Source organism: Rana temporaria, chromosome 1 (genome assembly GCF_905171775.1).
Source record: "Rana temporaria chromosome 1, aRanTem1.1, whole genome shotgun sequence".
Lineage (NCBI taxonomy): Eukaryota > Metazoa > Chordata > Amphibia > Anura > Ranidae > Rana > Rana temporaria.
In genome coordinates this window covers 619,478,798-619,503,621 of record NC_053489.1, presented here as the reverse complement: position 1 = coordinate 619,503,621, position 24,824 = coordinate 619,478,798, and the positions used below count along the sequence as shown (strand labels likewise).

Below are 24,824 nucleotides of genomic sequence, written 5' to 3'. Positions count from 1 at the left end.
AGGCATTAAAGGGGTGTTCCAGTCATTTTTAATGTTTATTAAAAGTCAGCAGCTACAAAAAGTGTAGCTGCTGGCTTTTAATAAACATACACTCACCTGCTCCACGTTCCAGCTCCGCTCCTCTCCCCCCCTCTCCGGTCGGCGTCTTCATTCTAAGTGTGGGCACCCGATTGGACAGGCGATCGCCTGGGACCTGTCACGTGCCCCAGGAGATCGCCTACAGGGAGGGGCTGCCAAAAGGCGATATGACTATTCGCCTTATCAGCCTCTCGGCGGAAGGAGGAAGTGGGACAGGAAGTCCCACTCCTCCTGAAGCCCCCACTCCCTCCCCAAAAAAATTACATGCCAAATGTGGCATGTAAGGGGGCGAGGAGTGGATTAACGCCGCTTTAACTGGCCTGTAGTCCAAAGATAACAGGAATCACTAAACACAATCTTTGAGATAACACAGAATAGGGTCAAAATCAACAGGTATTTTTTTTACAACTATCGAACAGACATAACAAAATATTTCATAAACCTACCTACCTGCATTTTGTGTTTTACTTATATAATATGTGCATTGATTACGTAGTCGTATTTTGTAATTTGTTGCTCTGTAAGCACAGCCTGTAGTAGCGTAAATCTCCACATTCTGGTGTCAGCTGTTTCAGTTTGTGTTCAAACATGAGGCGTGTGGCATGGCACTGCACAGGTTAATACATGACCTCTGATAACAGAAAACAAAATGCCCCTGCGCATGAGTGGATTGTCAGATGATCAAAGAGTCTGGCGGTAACAATAATAACGATGACACTGGCCTTGCTGCCCTTCATGGATGGGGTATCCTAGTAAGACAAGAAAAAACAACAAAGGCGCACCAGCCTAGTGTATTACCGCTATAACAAAATGTATTGAATTACTAAATAAAAGACCTACTCACAATCAGGGCTGGACTGGGACAAAAATTTGGCCCTGGACTTCGTCCAGACTGGCCCACTATGACAGGTCTCTCCCATGGCGGCCGGACAACTCCCGCCCCCCCCCAGCCACCCAAGCCCCCTCTCCCCCTTCACTAGCCGTTCTACTTTATTAGAGTGGAATGGCTGGTACTGGTACTCTTATAGGCAGTACCAGTGGGGAAGCTAGACATTATTTCACCCGGGGCAAAGAATCAGTTCGGTGCCCCCCCTTATGGGACAAGATTAGGCAGAAGTGAGAAACTCCCAGGCCATAGCTGTTGAGTCAGCTGTCTGTCCCCTCCCCCATGCTCCTCTGTCGTCCCCCCTGCTCCTCTGGTCCTCCCCCTGCCTCTTTGTTCCCCCCAGGTGAGTGCTGCAGGGAGGGAGAGGAGGTGAGCGCTGCAGAAAGGGAGAGACCGAGGAGCAGAGGGGGGCAGCGGTCCGCTGTCACTGAAGCCGGCCCACTGAGCCACCGGCCCACCGGGAAACTCCCTGTAGTCCCAATGGCCAGTCCATCCCTGCTCACAATTGTGGTAGAGAAATTCGCAGTAAAATGATTAACATGGAGACTGCAGCATATAGAACCCTAACCTTACTCCAAGCGGTCATAGAGGAGGTGAAGAGGGTCACTGCCGGCTGACGCGTTTCAAAGCACAAAGCTTCTTCATCAGAGCACTACCCTCAATTACTCCCTTTTATACACACGCACACCTACACCCATGCATGTGCACCATGGAGCAAACCCCTGGCAGGTCCTCCATTGTTTACTCCATGGTGCACATGCATGGGTGTAGGTGTGCATGTGTCTAAAAGGGAGTAATTGAGGGTAGTGCACTGCTGAGCTCTGATGAAGAATCTTTGTGCTTTGAAACGCGTCAGCTGGCAGTGACCCTCTTCACCTCCTCTATGACCGCTTGGAGTAAGGTTTGGGTTATATATGCTGCAGCCTCCATGTTAATCATTTTACTGCAAATTTCTCTACCACACATGTGAGTAGGTCTTTTATTTTAGTATTTAAATACATTTTGTTATAACGGTAATATACTAGGCTGGTGCACCTTTGTTGTTAATACATGACCTCTGTCTGTAATCTAAGAACTGACACTTCCTGTGAAGAAACTATATATCCCACAATACTTGGGTTTCTCAGCTTGTTAAGGAGAGAGCTAACCATTCATTAGATACACTATATTACCAAAAGTATTAGGACACCTGACTTTACACACACATTTACTTTAATGGCATCCCAGTCTTAATCCGTAGCGTTCAATATTGAGTTGGTCCACTCTTTGCAGCTATGACAGTCACTCTTCTGGGAAGGCTGTCCACAAGGTTTAGGAGTGTGTTTATGGTAATGTTTGACCATTCTTCCAGAAGTGCATTTGTGAGGTCAGGCGCTGATGGATGAGAAGGCTGGCTCACAGTCTTCACTCTAATTAATTCCAAAGGTGTTCTGTTGGGTTGAGTTCAGGACTCTGTGCAGGCCAGTTAAGTTCCTCCACCCCAAACTTCCTCATCACTGTTTTTATGAACCTTCCTTTGTGCACTGGTGCGCAGTCATGTTGAAACAGGAAGGGGTCATCCCCAAACTGTTGCCACAAAGTTGGGAGCATGAAATTGTCCAAAATGTCTTGGTACGCTGACGCCTTAAGAGTTCCTTCACTGGAACTAAGGGGCAAACCCAACCCCTAAAAAAACAACCCCACACCATAATCCCCCCTCTGCCAAATGATTTGGACCAGAGCACCAAGAAAGATCCATAAAGACATGAATGAGCGAGTTTGGGGTGGAACAACTTGACTGGCCTGCAGAGAGTCCTGACCTCAACAGAACACCTTTGGGATGAATTGGAGTAGAGACTGCGAGTCAGGCCTTCTCGTCCAACATCAGTGCCTGACCACACAAGTACGCTTCCGGAAGAATGGTCAAATATTCCCATAGATACACTCCTAAACCTTGTGGACAGCCTTCCCAGAAGAGTTGAAGCTGTTATAGCTGCAAAGGGTGGGCCAACTCAATATTGAACCTTACGGAATAAGACTGGGATGCCATTAAAGTTCATGTGCGTGTACAGGCAGGCGTCTCAATACTTTCGGTAATATAGTGTAAGTTGTACCTGTTTACTGTATCTACATTCTCTTCTCCAAAGCCTTCCAAAGTACGCAGAGATCAGATGGTATTTATTAGCTTCCAGGAGGTAGGGAGTATGGATCCAACCTCACACACTGCACAGAACAGAGAGCTCAGTGTAATCTGACACCTGAGCAGCAGGAATGGTGATCTGCCGATAGGAGCTGCAATATTTTGCAGGCTCCGGTTTAAAAAATAAATAAAAATGCACATTTTTTTTTTTACTTTATTATTTTTCAATTAAAGGTGAACTTAGTTTCTTTCTGTTAAAAAGGGTGAAATTCGCCTTTAATATCGTTGGGGAATTGCGCTGTTTGTTATGTGGTTAGAAATTTTATTCTAAATAAAACAAGGGGATTGGGTCATACATTTAGGTCATATTCATTCACAAACCTTAGGGCAGCATTATCTCTAAATACGCCATTGCATGTAGGGAATGTTGCATTATCTCTAAATACGCCACTGCCTGAAGGGAATGTTTTACATAAAGGTTTTTAAACTTCACCAGACATTAGAAGAGGGCAGATGGGACATGCAGTTAAACATGCTTCTTCTCATATATGATAGCAGAGGACCATCATAACACACAGTGACATCCATTTCCATCCCACTGTCAGTGGTAAATCTCACAGATCTGCATAAATAAGTGCGCTTCACTCTAATTGTTATGGCCTATGTCATTTTGTCACACAAATGACTTCCACTAATACACAGACATGAGTGCCTATTATCACGGATGCACTGCATGACTTTATGAAACATGAAAGGTCATTATGCTAGGGGAAAACATTATTCAGGACATTACCATGAGTCAAATAAAATGCTGCTTTAGATTAAAGAAGACATGCGTAATGCTGAAAATAAGGAAGATAGTGAAAGTGCACATTGTGCTGAATATATACAGATTGGTTAGGGCAGAGGAATACAGTCATCCGCCCGCCTCTCCACCTCAGCTAATCAGGAAGCCTTGTATTCATTAATAAAATGCAAAGCGTCCTGTGAATGACTGAGCAGCCTGATTTGATTTTGTTCCGGGAACAGAATGGGAAGTCTGTGTACCACTACTGTATCACAGTGCTGTATACTCAATGTAGGTAATGCTATATACAGTTTATACAGAACCTGATAGCAACCACATGAATTAGTAATGAAAATAGATAGCTTGGCCCCAGTCCATATCTAACTAACTTTAAAACCACTCCCACCCCCCCTCCCCCTTCTAACTATCCAGGTACTCTGGTCTGATCACGTTATCTCCCCGGCAGCCAGCTTCAGGGGAAAAGGAAAGATCACTGACAATGGCTGAAATGCCTGTGCAGTGATGTTACACATAAGCTTACTATGGGGCATCCGCTGTTCTCTGTCCCTCCTCTCCTCTGAAGCCAATCACGTGACCAGTCCAGAGCACTCTGAGAATAGCTAAGTGTAAGCATCTTCCTTCTACAGGGTAGCTAGAATAGCAGTTAGAAGGGGGTAGAAGCAGTTTGATGCCTTGTACACACAATCGGTTTTCCGGGCGGTAAAAAGTCCACCAGGAAAACTGAGGGGAAAGCCGAGAACCTGCTCGCAGCTTTTCCCCCCCACACACGGACGGTTTTCCTGGCAGGAAAAATGCCATGAGAGCTTTGGTCGGGAAACCCAGGTGTATGCTCCACCGCAGTGTTTACCATAGGAAAACTGATGGGAAAAAGACCGAACATGTTCTTATTTTTCCTGTCGGGAAAACTGGCATGGAGTATACACACTGCCAGTTTTCCCGACCAAAAGCGGTCCCGACGGGAAAACTGGTCGTGTGTACGAGGCATCAGGCTTGGTTAGATATAGACTGGAATTCCATTTTAACCAATATCCTACTGGGCACTTTCACCCCCTTCCTGCCCAGGCTAATATTCAGCTTTTAGCGCTTTCGCACTCTGAATGACAATTACGCCACGCTGTACCCAAACAAAATTTGTATCTTTTTTTGACAGATAGAGCTTTCTTTTGGTGGTATTTAATCACCACTGTTTTTTTATATAAAAAAAAAAGAACATTTAAAAAAAAAAAAAGTTTTTCTTTGTTATAAAAGGTTGAAAATAAGTAATTTTCCGCCTTCACTGATATGCACTGATGAGGCTGCACAGATGAGGCACTAATATGCAGCACTGATGGGCACTGATAGGCAGCAATTATGGGCACTGAAAGGCATCACTGATGGGCACTGATTGGCATCACAGATTGATTATCTGCGCAGATCTGCCCTGTGAGGAAATTCCACTGATCGTCTCTCCTCATGCACTGTGAGAGTGAGGACAGGAATGCCGATTACCGGCATTTTCTTGATTACATGTGATCAGCTGCTGATCACATGGGTAAAGAGGCTCTTTATTGGCTTTTTACCGGGATCAGTGATGCGCTGTGTCCCAGGGACAGAGCGCACCAGCAACCACCATGCCGAGAGCAGGAGGATGTCATATGACGTCCTCCCAGAACAAGGGTGCTCCCGCCCGCCCGTCATTTGACAATACGTCAGGCGGGAAGCAGTTAAATTAAAACCTGGAGTTAGGCTGCCAGTTACAGGTATACTGTTGATTCTACTTCTTTCCTGTATGATAAAATTTTACAGACAGATCATAGCAAGAATAAAAAAAAATGTTTTTTCATTTAACCAAGCGGGCTGAACGAAAAAAGCTGAAGAGCTCAGGAGGAGCCGCTGTACTAAGTATGTGATGTTAGTTCAGTGATCTCCCCAGGTGAGCTATTGTGTTCTAACAAGGGGGATGCCCCCCCCCCCCCCCACTAGAACACACCAGTCAGCTCTCGCAGTAATTGGTTGAAAGCCGATCGGTAGACCTTTTTCGTCATGTCGTACACACGTGTAGAATGTCAGACGGTTTCTATTGATCTGGCTGATCCAGCCTGATATTTGGCCCATGTGTACAGCCCTTTAGTCTTTAATTGTTGGAAAGCAAAAGACTCCAGTTGATTGTTTCTTCTACAGCAGGAGTGTCAAACTCAAATTTATCGTGGGCCGCATCAGCATTATGTATGCCCTCAAAAGGGCCGGTTGTATCTGTAAGATAAGATGTCCAGCGCATCCCCTCCCCTTACATTAGATGCCAAGAGCGCCCCTACCATCAGAAGTTGAGTCCCCCACTCTCCATTACATTACAATGCACCCCCCTTTCCTTATGCTGCTGCTGGGAAGAAGCTGGATGCATTGCTTGAAAGCAGAAAGTAAGACCCCGTACACACGACCAAACATGTATGCTGAAACTGGTCCGCGGGCCAGTTTCAGCATACATGTTCGGTCGTGTGTAGGCGCGAGCGGGCCGAATTCCAGCAAACATTTGCCCGCCGGGGCTTTTCCCAGCGGGCAAATATTCCTGGACCATGTCCGAGCGCCCGCCGTCCCTCGCATGCGTCGAATGACTTCGATGCATGCGTGGAAGCCTTTAAATGGCAGGCCCGCCCACGTCTCCGCGTCATCGCCGCGTCATCGTCGCGGACACGCCCCGCGTATTGTTTACGCGCGGACTTCTGTACGATGGTTAGTACAACCATCGTACAGAAGCCCTCTGGCAGGCATGTACGGTGAAAACGGTCCGACGGACCGGTTTCACCGTACATGTTTGCTCGTGTGTACCGGGCCTAAGGGTCTGGAGAAGGACCAGAGGAGGGCTGGAGCTCTGTCTCCCCGCAAGAACTCACCACAGTCATGTGAGAGAGCTCGCATGGTGATGAGTCCTTGTGGGCACGCTCCTGTGATACAGCGAGCGGCCATAGCCACTCACTGTATCACTCGGCCCCGCCCCTCGGCGCGCCGCATCACTGGATGTGATTGACAGCAGCGCCAGCCAATGGCTGCGCTGCTCTCAATCCATCCGTTCTAGCCAGTCAACCGGCCAGGCTGAGCGGCGAAGAGGATCTCAGGACCGAGCGCGGGACTTTCGGGGGGTCAGGTAAGTAAAACGGGGGCTCGGGGGGGGGGGGGACGGGCGGCATCATCAGATGTTTTTTCACCTTAATGCATAGATTGCGATAAGGTGAGAAAAAAAATTTCTTTACAACTCCTTTAAGACCACTTTCACACTGGAGGCATTTTTCAGGTGCTTTAGCGCTAAAAATAGCGCCTGTAAAGCGTCTGGAAAAAAGCCTCAGCTGCAAACCCAGTGTGAAAGCCCGAGTGCTTTCACACTGGGGCGCTGCGCTGGCCGCTAAAAATAACGGCGCTTTACTGCCAACGCCCAGGCGCTTTCAGTGTGAAAGCAGCCTTAATGTCTAGAGTACTTTGTGGATGAAGTAATTCTAGTCAGAAGGATAGAATCTCTTCCCCCCTTCCCACCACTGAACATGCGTAATGGGTCCTCTATCTGTTCTATAACCATAAGAAAAAACCACTTTAAATACAGAATATACGTCAAAAGTAACTTGTATAATTTTCTTCCAGACAGCAGATGCTTGTAAAATCACTATTGGTCAGCCTCCCCTCCCTTCCCCTTTTTTACCAATGTACTGTATACTCCAATGCATATTAATATAATATATTTTGCTGGGCAATCTGAATCCTAGTCCATCATCTGCATTCACCTCTGCATTTGATAAAACAAAGGCTGCTTATTAAAGAATGTAATTCAATTTTCACCAACTCAGCCAGAGATGCATTTAAAAGAACACTTCACCATAAATTGTGTTAAACAGACAGTATGTATGATTATTCTTCAATTAATTTGTTTTCCCATTTCCTATATTAAGATTAGTCTACTCTCACAAACAGAAAAATATTGACTCGGTGGATAGAGCTCTACTTTTTAATGGCGTGGCACTGGGCAAATAGGTAATAAATGCTGAACAATTACATAAGAATAGATCTTATTGTATTCCAGGTGCACATAGTCGCTGCTGTTTTGCTTTTTAACAGATTTAGACTATATATATATAAAATTTTGGTTTTGGGATATACTCACTGTATAAGACTACCCCCTTCTTACTAGTCTTTCTGGAAGCTGAGGGGGAGCCAGAACCGCTGACAGAAACAGGCTTTTTCAAATCTCACTGCACTGTGCCATTACATTACATTCCTCACTGTGCCATTACATTACATGCCCCTCTCTGTGCCATCACTTGCCCCCTCTCTGTGCCATCACTTGCCCCCTCTCTGTGCCATCACTTGCCCCCACTGTGCCTGACCTCCCCCCCCCCCCCCCCCCCAGTGCCATCACTCACTTTTTTTTCAGGCGGTGCGGTGACAGTCTCCGTGCTGCGAGAGCGTCAATGATTTAAAAGACGCGCCTTCTCCTCAGACTGTCCTGTGTTAGGCGGGACACAAAATTTCCCAGCAGCGCCTCTGTTCTGTGTTCCGCCTATCACGGACGTCTTCTCATCTCGTCCGAGGATGAGAAGGCATCTGTGATAGGAGGAACACAGAACAGAGGCGCTGCTGGGAAGATTTGTGTTCCACCTATCACAGAACACGCTGAGAAGAAGGAGCGTCTTTTAAATCATTGACGCTCGCAGCACGGAGACTGTCACCGCACCACCTATTCAGAGTAAAAGTGAGTGATGGCAGAGACCGTACCCGGCGTATAAGACGACCCCCGACTTTGGATGCATTTTTTTGCATCCAGAAAGTCGTCTTATACGCCGGAAAATACGGTATATATATATATATATATATATATATATATATATATATATATATATGTAAATATATATATATATATGTAAATATATATATATATATATATATATATATATATATATATATACACACACACACACACACAAACACAGTATCTCACAAAAGTGGGTACACCCCTCACGTTTTTTAGATTAATATATATATCTTTTCATGTGACAACACTGAAGAAATTACGCTTTGCTAAAATGTAAAGTACTGAGTGTACAGCTTGTATAACAATTTGCTGTCCCCTCAAAATTACTCAACACACAACCATTAATGTCTAAACCGCTGGCAACAAAAGTGAGTACACCCCTAAGTGAAAATGTCCAAATGGGCTCAATTAGCCATTTTCCCTCCCCGTTGTCATGTGACTCATTAGTGTTACAAGGTCTCAGGTGTGAATGGGGAGCAGGTATGTTATCACTCTCACACTCTCATACTGGTCATTGGAAGTTCAACATGACACCTCATGGCAAAGAACTCTCTAAGGATCTGAAAAAAAGAATTGTTGCCCTACATAAAGATGGCATAGGCTATAATATTGCCAAGACCCTGAAACTGAGCTGCAGCACAGTGGCCAAAATCTTACAGCAGTTTAACAGGACAGGTTCCACTCAGGACAGGTCTCGCCATGGTCGACCAAAGAAGTTGAGTGCACGTGCTCAGCGTCATATCCAGAGTGCTGCCAGCATTGCTGCAGAGTAGGGATGAGCTTCGAGTTTGAGTCAAACTCAAGGTCGACTCGAACATTGCCTGTTCGGCGAACAACGAACAATTAGGGGTGTTCGCGGCAAATTCGAAAAGCCACGGAACACCCTGTTAAAGTCTATGGGAGAAATCTAAAGTGCTAATTTTAAAGGCTAATATGCAATTTATTGTCCTAAAAAGTGTTTGGGGACCTGGGTCCTGTCCCAGGGGACATGTATCAATGCAAAAAAAAGTTTTAAAAACTGCAGTTTTTTCGAGAGCAGTGAATTTAATAATGCTAAAAGTGAAACAATAAAAGTGAAATATTACTTTAAATTTCGTAGCTGGGGGGTGTAAATTTAGCATGTGAAATATTGCATGTTTCCTGTACTTAGAACTGTCCCTGCACAAAGTGTCATTTATGAAAGGAAAAAAAGTATTTTAAAACCGGACTTGCGGCAATAATGAATTGTCGGCTCTGGCAATTCAGAGAGAATTCATTCATAAAAAAAAAAAGCGTGGGGGTCCCCCCAAATTCCATTACCAAGCCCTTCAGGTCTGGTATGGATATTAAGGGGAACCCTGCCATCAATTTAAAAAAAAATGACGTGGGGTTCCCCCAAATATCCATTCCAGACCCTTCAGGTCTGGTGTGGATTTTAAGGGGAACTCCACCCCAAATTTTTAAAAAAATGGCGTGGAGTTCCCAAAAATCCACACCAGACCCCTATCTGAGCACGTTAACCTGGCCGGCCGCAGAAAAGAGGGGGGGACAGAGTGCGCCCCCCGCTCTCCTGAACCATACCAGGCCACATGCCCTCAACATGGGGGGGATGTCCCCATGTTGATGGGGACAAGGGCCTCATCCCCACAACCCTTGCCCGGTGGTTGTGGGGGTCTGCGGGCGGGGGGCTTATCAGAATCTGGAAGACCCCTTTAACAAAGGGGACCCCCAGATCCTGCCCCCCTATGTGAATTGGTAATGGGGTACACTGTACCCCTACCATTTCACGAAGGAAGTGTAAATAGTGTAAACATTTGGTGTGTTCGCAAGTTCTGGTGCGAACCGAACAGGGGGGTGTTCGGCTCATCCCTACTGCAGAGGTTTAAGGGGTGGGGGGTCAGCCTGTCAGTGCTCAGACCATATGCCGCACACTACATTAAATTGGTCTGCATGGCTGTTGTCCCATAAGGAAGCCTCTTCTAAAGATGATGCACAAGAAAGCCTGCAAACAGTTTGCTGAAGACAAGCAGATTAAGGACATGGTTTACTGGAACCATGTCATGGTCTGGGGCTGCATGAGTGCTGCCGGCACTGGGGAGCTACAGTTCATTGAGGGAACCATAAATGCCAACATGTACTGTGACATACTGAAGCAAAGGGGGTGGAGCCAAAGGGGGGTGCAGCAAAATGAGGTCTTGCCTAGGGTGTCAAAAATCCTTGCACCAGCACTGCCTGGAGGTCAGCGTTAAACAAGCTGTGTTGGGACTGTAAAAAAACATAATATCAAGCGCACTCCCTATAGATATCTCTGTAGACAATAAACAAAGGGTAAAAGATGGGAACAATAGAACTCCAAACAAATTTTGTGAGTATCAAAAAGTGAAAAATATAGTGCTCATATGGAATTACTATAGTCCATCAATAAAATGTCCACAGCACTAATAACCAAACGATGCCTTGCTTAGACGGCTGCCAGCTGACAGATGAAGCAATCTGTGAAACAACAAGAAAGGAGACACAAAGCAGCGCCTTCTGAGCGTAGCAAGTGTATTTAATATTGGAAATGTATTAAAACATATAGATCACCTACTCACATGTCTGATGTAGGTAAAAGCATAGTCAATTTTAAAGGGTTCATCCGCGGGGGTCCCGGAGAAGACGAGATGTCATCATGCTGGCATGCAGTGTCCTGGTCCGTACTGCAGCGGCGATGGGAACCAAAAGCGCCCTCGGAACTGAAGTGCGCGGTACAGGTCTCCACTGTGTGCTGCTGTTGCTGCCGACCTCACATCCGGGCGCGGGAGGTGCACGCGTTCGAGGCTTTCAAGTCTCTTCTTCAGGCACTATGCCTGAAGAAGAGACTTGAAAGCCTCGAACGCGTGCACCTCCCGCGCCCGGATGTGAAGTCGGCAGCAACAGCAGCACACAGTGGAGACCTGTACCGCGCACTTCAGTTCCGAGGGCGCTTTTGGTTCCCATCGCCGCTGCAGTACGGACCAGGACACTGCATGCCAGCATGATGACATCTCGTCTTCTCCGGGACCCCCGCGGATGAACCCTTTAAAATTGACTATGCTTTTACCTACATCAGACATGTGAGTAGGTGATCTATATGTTTTAATACATTTCCAATATTAAATACACTTGCTACGCTCAGAAGGCGCTGCTTTGTGTCTCCTCTTTTGTGTTGGGACTGTGCCTGCTGTGGTAAAGCGCTAGTTTGATAAGTTCCAGATTGATCCACTCGGAATGCGATGAGTGAGAAAGAAAGTGCCTATCATAGGTGTATGACTCAATGACAGTTCTTTCAGCTTACAGCAACATCTAAAAATCAGAGTGCATTCACTATGCAGAGGAAAGATCATTGTTTTTATGGGGACGGTAGGCCTGTTTGGCTTAGGAGTGAAAGAATGTGGAGTATGTGTAGATAATGTGGCCTACTCCTGGTTACATGCCAGGTTACTAGAAATAAACACTTATACTATGTATCATAGTGGCTGGAATGCACAGACCGATGTGAACCGGAATGGGGAAGCAACAATGTTACCCTAGGATGCGCTTTTTATTTGTACAAGAGAGACCTCCCCTCTTCTTATCTCCACCACATATTTTGTAGGTGTTTTGTGGTTCATAAAAGAACATTGGAACAGCTGATAACATGGTTTGTGATTTCATTTCAGACCACAAGATGTTACAAGGACACAAGATTTCTGACACCATCGGTACCAGAAAACGTACTTTATCTGAAAAATCTAAGGACTGGTAATTCACAATATATTGACAGTTTTTGTTCTCAGGTTTACTGACACGTTTTCACTCCCACTTGTCAGTCCCGATTTCGGACTCGATTTCAGAGACGTCTTTGCAGGTTTCTGCACAGATGTCAATGTAAATCGTGGCACAAAATCGCAAAAAGTAGTACAGAAACTACTTTTTGAAATCGGTGCGGCTCCGCAGATGCAGCATCGCACCGATTAGGACGCTGCCATTGCCAGCAAATGCCGCCGATTTGACAAATTGCACAAATCGCATGTCAAAACGCAACAGTGTGAACCAGGACTAAGATATCCTTTGAGTCTCCTAGTCTCGCTCATCTCCTCTTTATTGACACAAAACCACATCATTGCAGCGCTGCAGAAGCAGCTCCTAAAGCGCCCCTGCCCATTGAAATCAATTTATATTCAGGAATGTTTACAGACAAAAAACAATTCCTGGACTTTGCTTTGGTCACGCTCACTCATGCTGCTCCTGCATCAGTAAAAATTCACCAACACCTTCCTAGCGTCTTTAAAAGTTTACCTAATATAACCTTTCACTGTGTATCGCATGACTTACAATGAGATTAATCAGTACCTTTATATTTTTGTGTATAGTTCAAACAGTGCCGAGATAGTAAACCAATGTACTTTCTGAACCTGTCTGGGTTTGGTATGCAAATCCATCAACCCTATATGTCTCTGACCCTAACGCATCACAATCCAATCATTCAAACCCAAATAGCCTCAAAATACCACTTAACTATTAAAGTGTGTTTAAACTCTAAGGCCGCGTACACACGGTCGATCCATCCGATAAGAATAGTCCGACGGACCGTTTTCATCGGTTCACCGCTGATGTAGACTGATGGTCTGATGTGCGTACACACCATCGTTCCAAAAACAGATTGGGTCAGAACGCGGTGATGTAAAACACACAACGTGCTGAAAAAAACGAAGTTCAATGCTTCCAAGCATGCGTCGACTTGATTCTGAGCATGCGCGGGGTTTGAACCGATGCTTTTGTGTACTAACCATCGGTTTGGACCGATGAAACTGAACTTCAGTCCGTTTTCATCGGTTTGGACCGGTCGTGTGTACGCGGCCTAACAGTAAATTTCTCTTGTTTGCTTCCTTATGGTCTGTTAAATATACCACTAAAAACTGATTTGAGAAATGAAAACGAATGCAGCCACTACATCTATTGAATCGGTAGCAGCAATACTATCAGTTTTTGGTCTTGGGTTTATATACATTTTAAGGCTGGATTCACATCTATGCATTTTTAGTGCTTTTTGCATTTTGCTGATTTGCACTACAGTCCATTTAACATTGTTTCCTATGGGTCAGGTTCTGTGGTGCAAATCTGCAAAATGCAAAAAGCACTAAAAATGCATAGGTGTGAATCCAGCCTAAAGGTTTTAAAGTACATACATTTTCCCTGGAAAAGACAATTATGTTTGCAAAAGTTAAAGGCAGAAGAAGAAGAGGATGGCCAGAAACGGACAGTCTCAGAAAATTATGATGCTGCAAAGAATTAAGACATAAACAAAAGACAGATTATTCTGAAAAAACACTGTTCAATGTGTTGCCAAGAGCTGACATCTACTTGAAAGCACTTAGGGCCAAATTCACGTAGAATCGCGGCGGCGTAACGTATCGTAGATACGTTACACCGCCGCAAGTTTTCATCGCAAGTGCCTAATTCACAAAGCACTTGCGATGAAAACTACGGCCGCGGCCTCCGGCGCAAGGCGGGCCAATTCAAATGGCGTGTGCCATTTAAATTAGGCGCGCTCCTGCGCCGGACATACTGCGCATGCTCTGTTTCCTAACTCCCGCCGTGCTTTGCGTGCCGTGCCGTCATTTTTTAGAACGGCGACGCACGTAGCGTACTTCAAAATTCCCAGACGTGTTACGCAAACGACGTTAAATTTTAAATTTCGACGCGGGAACGACGGCCATACTTTAGACAGCAATATGTTTGCTGACTAAAGTTAGGGCACCTAAAACGACGACTAACTTTGCGACGGGAAACTAGACTAGCGGCGACGTAGCGAACGCGAAAATCCGTCGGGGATCCGCCGTAACTCCTAATTTGCATACCCGACGCTGGTTTACGACGCAAACTCCCCCCCGCAGCGGCCGCGGTACTGCATCCTAAGATCCGACAGTGTAAAACTATTACACCTGTCGGATCTTAGGGATATCTATGCGTAACTGATTCTATGAATCAGTCGCATAGATAGAAACAGAGATACGACGGAGTATCAGGAGATACGCCGTCATATCCCTTTTGTGAATCTGGCCCTTAATGATAATTTTTATAGACGGAACAAAAAAAAATTAAACATTTAAAGATTTATTTTAGGCAGATAAATACAAAATATCCTATATGCATTTATGTAGTCTTCTGCACAGTCAGCAGGTGGAGATTTAGTCCTATTTTCACATTATTAGCTATATAGGCAGGCTGTAGACAATGCAAATTTCATTCCTGCAACCACGGGTTTCAGGAAAGAAATTTGCAGGATTCCCCCATCAACACAGACAGTGCTGACAGGAGAATCCCTCCTGCTGAGACACAGTGATTATTGATAGCGGCTGTTAGCGATGATTGCAAGTAAATCCGGCAGGCTGATTGTACCCAAGTTGAGCGATTGATTGATCGACTTGGAACATTGGGCCTGCCCATATATGGTTCGGATCTCGGAAGGTTCCTGATGCGTATGGCCGGCCTTAAGCTTTCAGTTGCGCAAAAAAGAGGCTCAAGCTGAATGAGTTAGATGCTGGCTGCCTCTGCTGTAATAATGCTTTTTTAACTAACTCAAAATGCTCTGGGATTCCTTTAGACCCCTTTCACACTGAGGTGCTTTGCAGGTGCTATAGTGCTAAAAATAGCGCCTGCAAAGCGCCCTGAAAGAGCGGCTCAATTCACTCAAGTGTGAAAGCCAGAGAACTTTCACACTGGATCGGTACGCTGGCAGGGTGTCAGAAAAAGTCCTGCCAGCAGCTTCTTTGCAGAGTATTAGGAGCGGTGAATACACCTGTAGCGCTTTGCTGTTGGTTTTAACCCTTTTTCACCCGCTAGTAGGGGTTAACAGTGCCCCGCTAGCGGTCGAATAGCACCGCAAAAATGACGGTAAAGCTCCGCTAAAAAGCAGCGCTTTACTGCCCGGGGCGGCTCAGTGTGAAAGGGGTCTTAGGAACAATCTATACATACAAAAGCAAACCCCAATACTTGCATAACTTTAGGTTTTCAAGCAATTTACTGTAACGAAGTTCCTCCTTCAGCGTGTGTCATTTTCCTGCATGTGGCTCAAGCAGAAGTGAATTCTTTTTATGGTAAAACATTTGTGTGGGTGTAAATCTGATTCATGAAATTTGACCTGGGCACAAATATCTGTAGTGTTTTCTTATCTCTCTCCAAAGCACAAAGTCCTGTGTCTTTCTGCAGTTTTGTTCCGCCGTTATAATTAGGATAACTTCTGACAAGCTCTCCAAGATGGGAGATAAAACCAGCCTGAAATTTGTGTCGGGGTGGGTGCTATAAATAGATTAGCAGAGAGCTTGTCTTGTCACAGCACAGCTCTGCACATTCCTTCCTCGTTCTGTCTATGTGGAGGTGGGGTGTGTGCGCCTTTCCTCCAATCAGCTCACACACCGTGTATGCCAAGACACCACTCCTAATGATGAATGAGGAAGTAAAAATTCTAACACACTGTGAGAACTCTAAACAATGTAGCAAGCTGAAGACAGCAGATATGCATGTAAAACTTATGTAAGGAGATTTGTTTCATCCCTGTATCATCTGAGGCTGTTCACTTCACTGGGTATAGGAGAGGGTTTACATCCACTTTAAAGGGTAAGTTCGCCTTTACCAAAAAACTGCCTATGCAGATAAGGGACGTCTGTCGATAAAAACAAACTGTGCAACTAAAGTTGAATATTGTCCTTGCTATAGGTGTAGGCCATTTATGTACCTCCTGAAGCCTGATTGGAATACTCGCAGGACATTGGTAGGATATTGCTAAGTGTTATCTGTTATGGTTTGGTTCTGCCAATGTCTGTGTGTATCGTTACGGTTTACGTTCCTCCATGAATAATGTTTTTGTCTACAAGTGGCAGTGTGTATCCTTTTTATAAGGCTACTGAACCCCAAAGTAAATCCTAATGTTTTTAGAATTCACAAAAAGATGTATGACATACTACATACAATAACAATTATTAAAAACCTGGCATTATAAATAATATATACATACACACACACACCTACCTTTACTTTGCATTGCTCTTCCTAGAAATATCATCTTCAATAGCTTAATCTTCAAAGTCACATATACATATACAAAGCATAACCACAAAAGCAGGATTGGTATTCCTATCCTAGACAAAGCAGCATGCATGGACATTTCTTAGCTTATTAAGTGGGAATCTATTATTTTTAAGATTTATCTGGCTGAGAAGCCCTTGATTTTATTACCTTCTCCAAACCCTGGGACGTATACCAGTTCCAAGATGATATCACCCATAGAGTGAAGCTGTACAGGTGCTTTAATCCTCCAAAAAACGTATACAGCCGAGGGATCAGAGGATGGGCCGATTCAGCTGGAGGCTTCTCATCCAGTTAAGCGTTGAGGTTACAGATTCCCAAATAAAAGGTCAGTCCTCCAAAACGAATATTTCAGTTTGGGGTTGAACCACCCAACAGCTCCTTATATCTCTTGTAGACTTCAACAGTGATGTTCTATAGCCGAGTTCCCAGTTCTAATGGTTTTAGCTGGTGGGTCTCACTGGGCTGAAGGAATGTTGGGGAGGTTTTACACCCAAAGAATCGAGAGGGTGGTTCATCTCACCGTCTTCCACTTCCAGTTGAAATCATATATTAAAGGTTTTTGGCTGGACCGACCTTTTAAAAGAATTAATAATAGTAGGACAGTGCCATTTTCAGCATTCATCTGAAGCAAGAATTAAATGTCTGGTTTAGTGGATATGTGAGGGGGTTTAGCGGGGGGATCATCCCTTGAAGGGGTTATACTCACCCGGTTGTTTCATGTAATATTTCTCAATATCAGACATGTCCGTGCGTAGAGCACCCTCCAGGTGATTGAGGATAATTTTCCTACTGTAGTAGTACCTCATGCCCAACAGAAAGATGGGCATACAGCACGCCAGCATCAAGGAGTTGGTCACAACAAAGCATATTACTATGGAGATAAGGAAGAAAAATAAACGATACCTGTCAGAAAAGAGAATTTAGTGTTGATTTCGGAATAGAAAAACCCAAACAACAAGAATCAGAACATATTAGATATAAGACAAAATATATAAAGTCAAAAACATATCAATAAAAAAATAAAGAACATTTTTTTTTTAAAAGCAACTTCCCCCATTATCTCTGTTTTGTGTGGAGTAAAGCAAGATCAAATTGCTTTCATTTCTTTTAAATCATTTTCCAGTCGAAACGTTTGTTTTGGATCATGTAGGATAGCTTACGAAACTGTCATGAAACAAGAAAAGCTGCTCCAGTTGAGTGAGTCTCTGGTTAATCCCCACACACACTAGTCGGGTGCTAGCCCAGCTCGCATTAAGAAATTCTGGGCGGCTGCACTTCCAAAAATCCTTTTATTGAAGCTTCATATGACAAGTGGTTGACAGATGGAGCAGGGGACAAAGCGGTAGACGTTTTTCGTGCAAATGTGTGACTAGTTCCAATAGGTAATGACAAATCGCTAACATTTGCATGAAACGCGTCTACCTCTTTGTCCCCTGCTCCATCTGTCAACCACTTTTGGATTTTTGGAAGTGCAGTCGTCCGGAATTATTTCTTCATAAGAAACTGTCAGGTTATTATTGCTGTCTATAACCCCTTGATGAGACTTCCCCTCTCTTCCTGTTCAACCTATCAGACAAGAAGTGAGGAGAAACCTTCTATACAAATCGTATTTGCAGAAGTTGAACTTTAGAGCCGATTTACACTAACCTAGTCTGCAGTAGTATGTTAAATGGACACTTGTTAAGGTGCGTTGCATTAGGACAGCCTAATCATTAGAATGGACTGCCCAATTGCACCACCAAAATTGTGCATGCGCTCTTAGGCTGGCCATACATGATTTAAATCTTGGTCGGTTCAGCAGGAACCATCCCAGATTTGAACTGTTAATGGGCAGGCTGAATGTACCTAGTTGATCGATCAACTTGGGTACAACCAGCCTGCCGGATTCTGTTACGATTATAGCCAGCGGCTGCTATAGCCACTAGCGATAATCACTGTCTTCTCCCGGTGGGGATGACTTCCTATGTTGATGGGGGAATCATGCAAACCACAAATTTGCACCATGTATGGACTGCTTAGAAGCACAACGCACCACAGCACTCTGTAATGCACATTTGTCAGCAAGGTGCACAAGAGTGCCATTCAGAGTGACAATAGCACCACATAACACCAATGCATGTAACCTGCATTGCCATGCTTGGTGGCAACATGTTAGTGTGAATAGGCCTTAGTGCTCTCTGACTGCATTGGTAGCACACCCTCCTACCTTCAGTATGACTGTGGCAAGATGGTCTTGGCTGTTCACCAATACCATCACCCTACATGTTTACCTTAGGAATCCAATAGAGAGAGAATAATATATAACTGCTGCCTCATCTGCCTTGTAGTGAGTTTTTGATAGGAACATATGGAAAATGCACCTGTGCTTTTGACAACTGTAGCTCAAATGAAAAACCATTCTCTGCCTGTCGCAGCCATGCTGTGAGTTGAGGAAGAGCTATACACTTGAGTCCTAGACTCAAAAACACAGTGGAGCAAAATAATCCTGCCATTTTCCACCCAAAATAGAGATGTATGCACAGTCTTGCACAGTGTTCTGCTTTTAATAGGTTTTGCTGACTCAGGGAAAAGTGATGGGTTCTCTTGTAAAAACAACTACCTCCTGCAAATGCTCACGCAGCCCTTGTCCTTCCATCAGGAGACCAAACCCTGTGCGATCTGTATCAGAGCTTATATTTGGTAAGCTTCCGCCTCATGGGACAGTGTCTGGGTCTGGCAACTGGCTGCCCACGGAATGATACTGTGGGAGGAGAGCAACAAAGTTAAATCAGTGGCCGAGTGGTAGTTCTTACAGAAGAACCTGTCATATTCCCTTTTTTGGACAAAGTGAAACGGGTTAGTTTAATTACCAGTATTTACAGGCACTTAAAGTAGAACTAAGAGCAAAACGTATTTGTTTTCCCCCATTCTGGATAGAGCAAGGCAGGGGTATTTTGGAGATTTCCTTTCACTGCCTGTCCCATAGCCAAACAGGAAGTGGGTTCTAATACCTCCCCACTCTATCCAAAATTAAAAATAAAGTTTTGCCTTTAGTTATACTTTAATAATACCACTGAGCTCAGCAGAAAATGTTAAAATACTGCTGGTGGGCATGTTTTCTTTTACTGCGGTCTATAGGAGTCTATATGAAAATCCCATTGTAAAGTGTAGACAATGAGGGTGTTAGCAAAATGCAAACATTTCCCTTTGGGCAGAATGGATAACTGAAGGGCTTGTAAAATAGTACAGAAACACGCTAGTAAATAAATACATAATACAATAAGACATACGGTAAACAACAACAAATGTGAGGTAACCATAACAATAAATAGGAGACATTCAGTTTTCAAGCTGTGCTATAAAAAACATGTCACCTGGAATCAGATTGGCCATTAAATAGACCCGTGCCCAGACTAAACACACTAAAGTATTTGCCTATTCTAACTAACCAGCAAACACAGTTTAAGAAGAGCAAACACTGACTGCTGTAGCTAGTGTCATTGTGGAGTAATTAATAATCATAATTCACAACAGAGGCATTAAAGTGGTTCTGCAGGTAAAAATTCTTCTCTGTTAATCAGTCCCACCCACCCCCAATTTTTACCTGAGCTCCATCTCAATCCAGCGATGTGCATGAAAGCCTCAGCCCTCCAGGGACTCTCCTTTCTCCTGGCCGAGACAGCAGCGGGAGCCATTGGCTGTCAATCACAAGCTGGGGCTCTGTGTGTGAATGGACACACAGAGCCGCAGCTCGGGAGCAAGCCTGCTTCGGTGCCCTGTTTGCAAACTGCTTGCTCTGGGAGCACTTGTGGGAGGGAAGGGCCAGGAGCGCCAGTGGGGGACCCGAAAAGGGGAGGATCGGGGCTACTCTGTGCAAAACCACTGTACAGAGCAGGTGAGTATGACAGGTATGACATGTTTATTATTTTAAAATATAAAAAAAAAGCCTTTAATATCACTTTATGGCTACTTTCACACTGGGGCGACGAGAGCGTTGGCGGTAAATCGCCGCTAGTTTTAGTGGTGCTTTACCATCGTTTTAGCTGCACTTTTTGGCAGCAAGCAGGCACTTTAAAGGTTTGGAAAACTGCAGAACTGAAGATGTATACCGATTTACCCAATAGACCTCTTTTGTGAATTTGAGCTTCAATATCATGCAAAACAGAAAGCCTCAATAAAAATAATAATAAAAAAAAACGTAAAAACAAGCCTTTACAAATGTAAAATGAAATGCAATACTCAAGAAATACATGTTCATTCAAATTTCACAACAGCTGGTTTATTCATAACTACAGTATATTTTATTTTTATTTACATGCTGAAAAGTTGAGGAGCCCACCAGCATGTTATTCCTAAAGGCTCTGATGGTGAGTGCTGTGCACATTGATTCCCTGGTCAAGAGAATTTTATTATTTGATATTTTTAGATTGAAGTTTAATTTGGTAAATTTACAAAAAAAAAATTCTTTTTCAGGTAAACATTTTTTTTACCGTGTAAAGTCCGATCCAATCAAGATGCCAAAACATAACATTTAAAAAAGGTAGGTTTGGTTACTTTGGTCAACACAATTTCCATTCCCAGAATATTTAGGCAACTCATTTTCACCTTCATACAAGAAAACCTTCTAACTGGAAAATGTAGAGTGTCTGGCAATCCCCTTTAGGGTCCTTTCATTTGATTGTTACGATCGGGTCTGCCTGTCTGTTTCAGGCGGTCCCGATCAGAACCCCCATTCTTCTCTATAGGGCAATGGGTGTAAACAGACTTGTGTCCGTTTACACACACCAACATCCAATACGATCTGATCTCCTAAAAACAGACAGATGGGGATCAGTTTGCCTTTTGGTCAAGTGGATCGGATCAGATGGCACTTGGGTGTTAATGGACAGGGGGTCCATTTACATCTGACTGCCCATAGGGGAGAGCAGACTGTGTCCGTGTCTGCTCTGCATAAGCAGAGTGGATGCGGACCTGTGTTCCGCCTGCTCAGCGGGGATCAGTGGACAGATTCCCCTGATGAGCAAGTGGATCGCAGCCAGAGTCCACCCTGTGTAAAAGGACCCTAAGCCCTGGTTCACACCAGTGCAGCTTTGAAATCGCACTACTTCAGTGAAATTTCAAAGCTGCCAATCAGTGCAGTTTTGATTCGCCATTTCATTGCAGCTTGTGACTTCATTTAACCCCCCTGGCGGTATTCCCGAGTCTGACTCGGGGTGAGATTTTCATACCAAAAGCGGTAACCCCGAGTCAGACTCGGGCTCGCCTCGCTGGATCCACAGACTGTGTTTACTTACCTTGTCCCTGGATCCAGCGATGCCACCGCGCTGTGTGAGCGAGCGGGACCTCACTCGATTCACACAGCGTCCTCCTGTGCCGCCGATCTCAGTTCCCTGCGACGTTACGACGCACGGGAGCGGAGAACGGTGCCAAATTCAAAAACGTAAACAAACACAATACATACAGTATACTGTAATCTTATAGATTACAGTACTGTATGTACAAAATACACACCCCCCTTGTCCCTAGTGGTCTGCCCAGTGCCCTACATGTTCTTTTATATAATAAAAACCTTTCTTTCTCCCTGCAAACTGTAGATTGTCCATAGCAACCAAAAGTGTCCCTTTATGTCAAAAATGGTTTTAGATCAGCTAGAAAACAGCGATAATAAATTATAATCACTTGCAGAATTGTGCGATATCGATTTGTGGGGAAATTCGTCATAAAAAAAATTATAATAATGACAGCGACAATTTTCAGTGATTTTGAGTTGATTACATTATTGAATAATTTTTATTAGAATTATATTATTATTTGTTATAATTATTTATAATTATTTATTATATTATAATTTATAATTTTGTTTTTAAAAAAATGTCATACCCGGGATGCCTATTAGACTCTTGTTTGGTCAGATTTAAGTGAGTTATTCCTAAAAATTACAGGCCTACAGTATAAAACACCAAATTTCCTTGCAAATAATTGTACCGCTTTCAGCATCTTTTTTCTGAAAGAATCATACCGCCAGGGAGGTTAACAGAAGTCAATGCAAGTCACAATGAAATCGTAAAAAAATAGTGCAGGAACCTTTTTAAAGTTGCTGCAACTTGACAAGCATCTATTTAAACTGCCTGTGTGTTGTCACATTCTGCTCCCCATCACAGATTGCTCCGGAAGTGACGCTCCGTCGTCGCCATCTTGATACACCCCACACTCCTGCACAGTAATTATAGTGAGAAAGGGGCAAGCGGACATCTTGTTACACCCACCAAAGTTTTAGATTTCACAGTTATTTTCAAAAGGGGGCACGCACAGTAATAAAATATTGTTTTAAATATGTTTTTGCATCAGTTGAGCTATCAGCCAAATAAAAAATGTCTTTCCAATTTAAATCGGATGCAGTATCTTCAGCAGACATGGACAACTGCTACTCAAGGCCCTTTAAATTGGGTCCTGTTATAGCAGGTCCCCAGACCTACAGCTGCCCATGTCTAGTACAGAGCTGTATTTGCAGATTGCCCTGAAGGTAAACCTTCAGCATTTTATCCCCAGAAGCATTAAATAATAAAGTCTTGCATAATTATTTTTTATTTAAATATCTACCTTATTTTAAAACTTTTGTTACCCTCATTACATTATTGCATGTATTTTTCTCTGGGAAGGTATGGGCAGAACTTCGATAAACATCAACTAAACACTAAAGAACGTTTACCTTAATGCATTCTCTGCATTAGGGTAAAAACTTCCCACTAATGCTTCCCCCACCTCCAAACACTTATCTGGTAGCTCTCCATTGATCCAGCGCTGTGCCCATCTACAACTGTGCTGTTCTCTCTTCCTGGATTCACGGGTATCACTGAAAGCAGTGGGAGGCATTGGCTCCTTCTGCTGCCAGTCACATCTTGTGAGGAGGGTGTGGAGCATGGCTAAGCCATGCTGTGCATGTCTATGGATGCACACAGCCCAGGTAAGGTCGACGCTCACACGGGTGCCCCTCATAGCACACGGCTTGCTGAGGGGACACTGGGAGAAGAGTATGAGCAAATAGTTCCAGTGGAGAACTCCAGAAGAGGTTAGGGACCACTCTGTGCCATACCAGGAGAACTGCTGTTCTTCTGAACCCCGCACATGCCCATTGTGCAGATGAGCTGGCCAGCTGTGACGGGAGAGAGAGCGTTGCAGCTACTGAGGTCATCTGCAACAACAAGAGATAGCTCTGTGTATGTGGGGGGCTCAGAAGGACAGCGCTTGCTTCTCACTCACTCTACCACTAGGGGTCACGCGTCCTAACAGCTGGTCCTGACAAGAGAAAAGGACAGGACAGAGCTGTGAAAAATATCAGAAGTATTTGGGGCAGGCTTCACTGCATGGACAAATGGCCTACAGGTATGGGAAGAGCAAAAATGGATATTTCTTTTTTTAAATCGGATTACAGTAGAACCTTGGATTATGAGCATAATCCGTTCCAGGAGAATGCTTGTAATCCAAAGCACTCGCATATCAAAGCGAGTTTCCCCATAGAAGTCAATTGAAACTAAAATAATTTGTTCCACATCAACTTCTATGGCATGCAATACTGCATGTGGCCAGAGGTGGGGGGCACCAGAGAGACTCGGAAATACTCTGAGACCGTTCGGCTGCATTCGGAAACTACGGGCCAGATTCAGAGAGAACTTACGACGACGTATCTGTTGATGCGCCGCGTAAGTTCTAGGATGTGCCGTCGTATCTATGCTCCGTATTCTTGAAACCAGATACGCCTGAATTCTGGCTCCATCTGACCGACGTAAGTCTCCTACACCGTCGTATCTTGGGTGAATATTTACGCTGGCCGCTAGGGGCGCTTTTATTGATTTACGCGCCGAATATGTAAATTACCTAGATACGCCGATTCACGAACGTACTTGCGCCCGTCGCAGTAAGCTACGCCGTTTACGTAAGGCGTACGTCCGGCGTATAGTTATCCCTCATAAAGCAGGGGTAAGTCATGTTAGGGTATGGACGTCGGAACAGCCGTCGGATTTTACGTCGTTTGCGTAAGTCGTACGTGAATGTGGCTGGGCGTAGGTTACGTTCACGTCGAAAGCATTGAGCCGACGTATCTTAGGGTGTA

At 44.4% G+C, this 24,824-nt stretch overlaps 1 protein-coding gene across 1 annotated transcript in view; it reads right to left on the bottom strand.

Moving 5' to 3' along the window:
- NAT8L (N-acetyltransferase 8 like) overlaps positions 1 to 24,824 on the bottom strand; it is a 77,407-nt gene that overhangs the window by 34,370 nt on the left and 18,213 nt on the right. The window contains exon 2 of the mRNA XM_040335296.1: positions 17,442 to 17,606. Coding sequence (XP_040191230.1) covers positions 17,442 to 17,606 — 165 coding nt within the window. The remainder of the gene's footprint in view (positions 1 to 17,441; positions 17,607 to 24,824) is intronic.